Below are 2,523 nucleotides of genomic sequence, written 5' to 3' on the forward strand. Positions count from 1 at the left end.
CCCGCACGCCCCAATCGCGCCGCCGCTCGAGCCCCTCTCGCCCTTCGCGCCGCCGCTGCTGCAGGCAACCGTCGCCGCCGTCGCCGCCGTCGCCGGAGCTAAACCCCTCGCCTGACGCCATGGGGCGCATGCACAGCCGCGGGTAACCCCTCGCACCCGGTCTCCCGTATCATCCTTGCTTCGCTTCAGTTGTTCATCTGGTCTAATGGCTGCTCCTGACTGTGTGGCGCAGAAAGGGTATCTCGTCGTCGGCGCTGCCGTACAAGAGGACTCCCCCGAGCTGGGTCAAGACCGCCGTCGCTGATGTGAGCCCCCTTCGGTTGCTCTCCGACCTGGCGGATTTCTTCCGATTGGAGTGGTTCTGATGCTGTTGGGTCTTGCGCAGGTCGACGAGTTGATCACGAAGGCTGCGAAGAAGGGTCAGATGCCCTCGCAGATCGGTGTTCTGCTCCGTGACCAGCACGGTATCCCCCTTGTGAAGAGCGTTACCGGAAGCAAGATCCTCCGCATCCTCAAGGCTCATGGTCAGATCCGTCCCCTTTTAAACACCATTCCCATTTTCCTTGCGTTGTTTATGCTTGTGCAAGGGTGTTGATGTTTGAGGATTTCGTGTGTAGGCCTGGCGCCGGAAATCCCAGAGGATCTGTACTTTTTGATTAAGAAGGCTGTGGCCATTAGGAAGCATCTTGAGAGGAACAGGAAGGACAAGGACTCCAAATTCAGGCTCATTCTTGTTGAGAGCAGGATCCACCGTCTTGCCCGTTACTACAAGCGCACCAAGAAGCTCCCGCCCACCTGGAAGTAGTAAGTTACTCTGGTCCTTTTACCTTTTACCTAGCTAGGTTTACTACAACTGAACGTGTGAACTTGCCAATGCTAATCGGTTAGTATATTAGTACCTATTTTGTGTTACACCAGTTGATTCAGTCCTGCATGTTTACAAATTACTATGTAGAAAGCTTCAGGTTGGTCAGCTGTGCTTCTCAAATTGCATTTTATGTGGAAAGCTGCCTGTCCTGTTATCCTTTAAAGTAACTAATTATGCTTAACATGTGGCTGCTGTGTTCTGAGCTGCTGTATGCATATCTGTATGCTATCTTGGTTTTTATGGGTTTAGGGTTGTAAACGCATTAAACGCATTCCACTCAGTAGCTTATTTAATCAAGAGTGACATCTGTTTGCTTCAAGTTTAGGTGAAATTGACTAGTGCCAACAGAATGTGTATAGACCTGAAACCATGTGCCTCTTGTTTGGTTGGTTCATACAAGAGTATGCAACTTGAAAAGAAGATTTGTTTTATTTTTATAAAATGCTTCTTAGGAATTAAGTTTTACTTTGTTGTGGTATTAGTTGTTAGGTTGGGTATGGTAGGCTGGTGTGTGCAACTTTTTTCTGTTATTTCATTAATGGGGTTTTTGCTGGAATTTTCAAGCATTCCCACAAATACATTTCATCTTTGGTGTGATGCTTCCATACTCTAGATAGTAGCAGAAGTGGAGAATGGGCCTGTTTCATTCATCTGTGCTTGCATTTTTGCTAAGTTGCTTTGCGCTCTGGATGGGTTATGCCTTTTCATACCTGCAGTTGTTACGAGTGTAATCTGACAATTTATCCTTGATTGTCTGCAGCGAGTCTACCACTGCCAGCACTCTGGTGGCTTAGGAGGGCTCTTCATCTGGTGTGCTCTTACCGGCTTCAGGATGGTCTTGTTCTACATATTATCAATTTCATGTAACGCTTTTGAGTTTGGAGCGATTTAGATGAACAAGAGACCAAATTTTCTATGTTTACTTGGAGAATCCCATAAACCATTTTTGGTTTTGCAATTCTGTCTGGTTCTGTTTAGTGTCTATCTACAATTAATCAGTTAAAATTAGACATTGTGATATTCGTGTTGTCTGATCTGAGTGAGTGTAATCGCTGCTTTCAGTGCACTCAAGCTCGGATAGTTTGACTATATGGTTATTGCACATCCACCTAAAAAACTGTCACGATTCACTTTTAAAAGCATGCTGTCAGCGGAACCAACATATAATGTGTGCTATTTTGATTCCAGCCTAATATATTTATATACCAATATACTCCTAAATATATCTCTTTCTAGAGATTTCACTATGAACCATATATGGATGTATATAGTGCATTTTAGAGTGTAGATTCACTCATTTTGCTCCGCCTATAGTCCGTTGTGGAATTTTCACAAACACTTATATTTAGGAACAGAGGGATTTGATGCAATCTTTTGGTTGCTAGACAATGTTGTGACGATTATGCAGAAACACACAGATCTGGCCTTTCATAGGAGAACGTTAAAAGGGTTGTGACGATTATGCTAAATATTGGTGAATGCACTGGCGAAGTTAATAAAAGTGAGACACGCTGCTATGCACACTATTTTGGGAAATGGCACATGTCCAACCATCCATCCATGTAAAGTGCACCACACCACCGGATTGACAATTAGAGCCCGCGTTATGCGCCGCGCGCAAAAAACCTGTTTGTCACGCGCGCTTCGGCTGGTTT

The 2,523-nt window shown here is 45.2% G+C and overlaps 1 protein-coding gene across 1 annotated transcript; it reads left to right on the forward strand.

The window, feature by feature from the left end:
* Window positions 1-1,888, forward strand: LOC119341173 (40S ribosomal protein S13-1). Its single transcript, XM_037613046.1, has 5 exons — window positions 1-142; window positions 233-305; window positions 386-524; window positions 618-804; window positions 1,629-1,888. The coding sequence occupies exons 1-5, from the start codon at window positions 120-122 to the stop codon at window positions 1,660-1,662; spliced, it is 456 nt and encodes a 151-aa protein (XP_037468943.1). The 5' UTR covers window positions 1-119; the 3' UTR covers window positions 1,663-1,888.
* Window positions 1,889-2,523: the final 635 nt, after the last annotated feature.

This window comes from Triticum dicoccoides, chromosome 7B (genome assembly GCF_002162155.2).
Source record: "Triticum dicoccoides isolate Atlit2015 ecotype Zavitan chromosome 7B, WEW_v2.0, whole genome shotgun sequence".
NCBI classification, from domain to species: Eukaryota; Viridiplantae; Streptophyta; class Magnoliopsida; order Poales; family Poaceae; genus Triticum; species Triticum dicoccoides.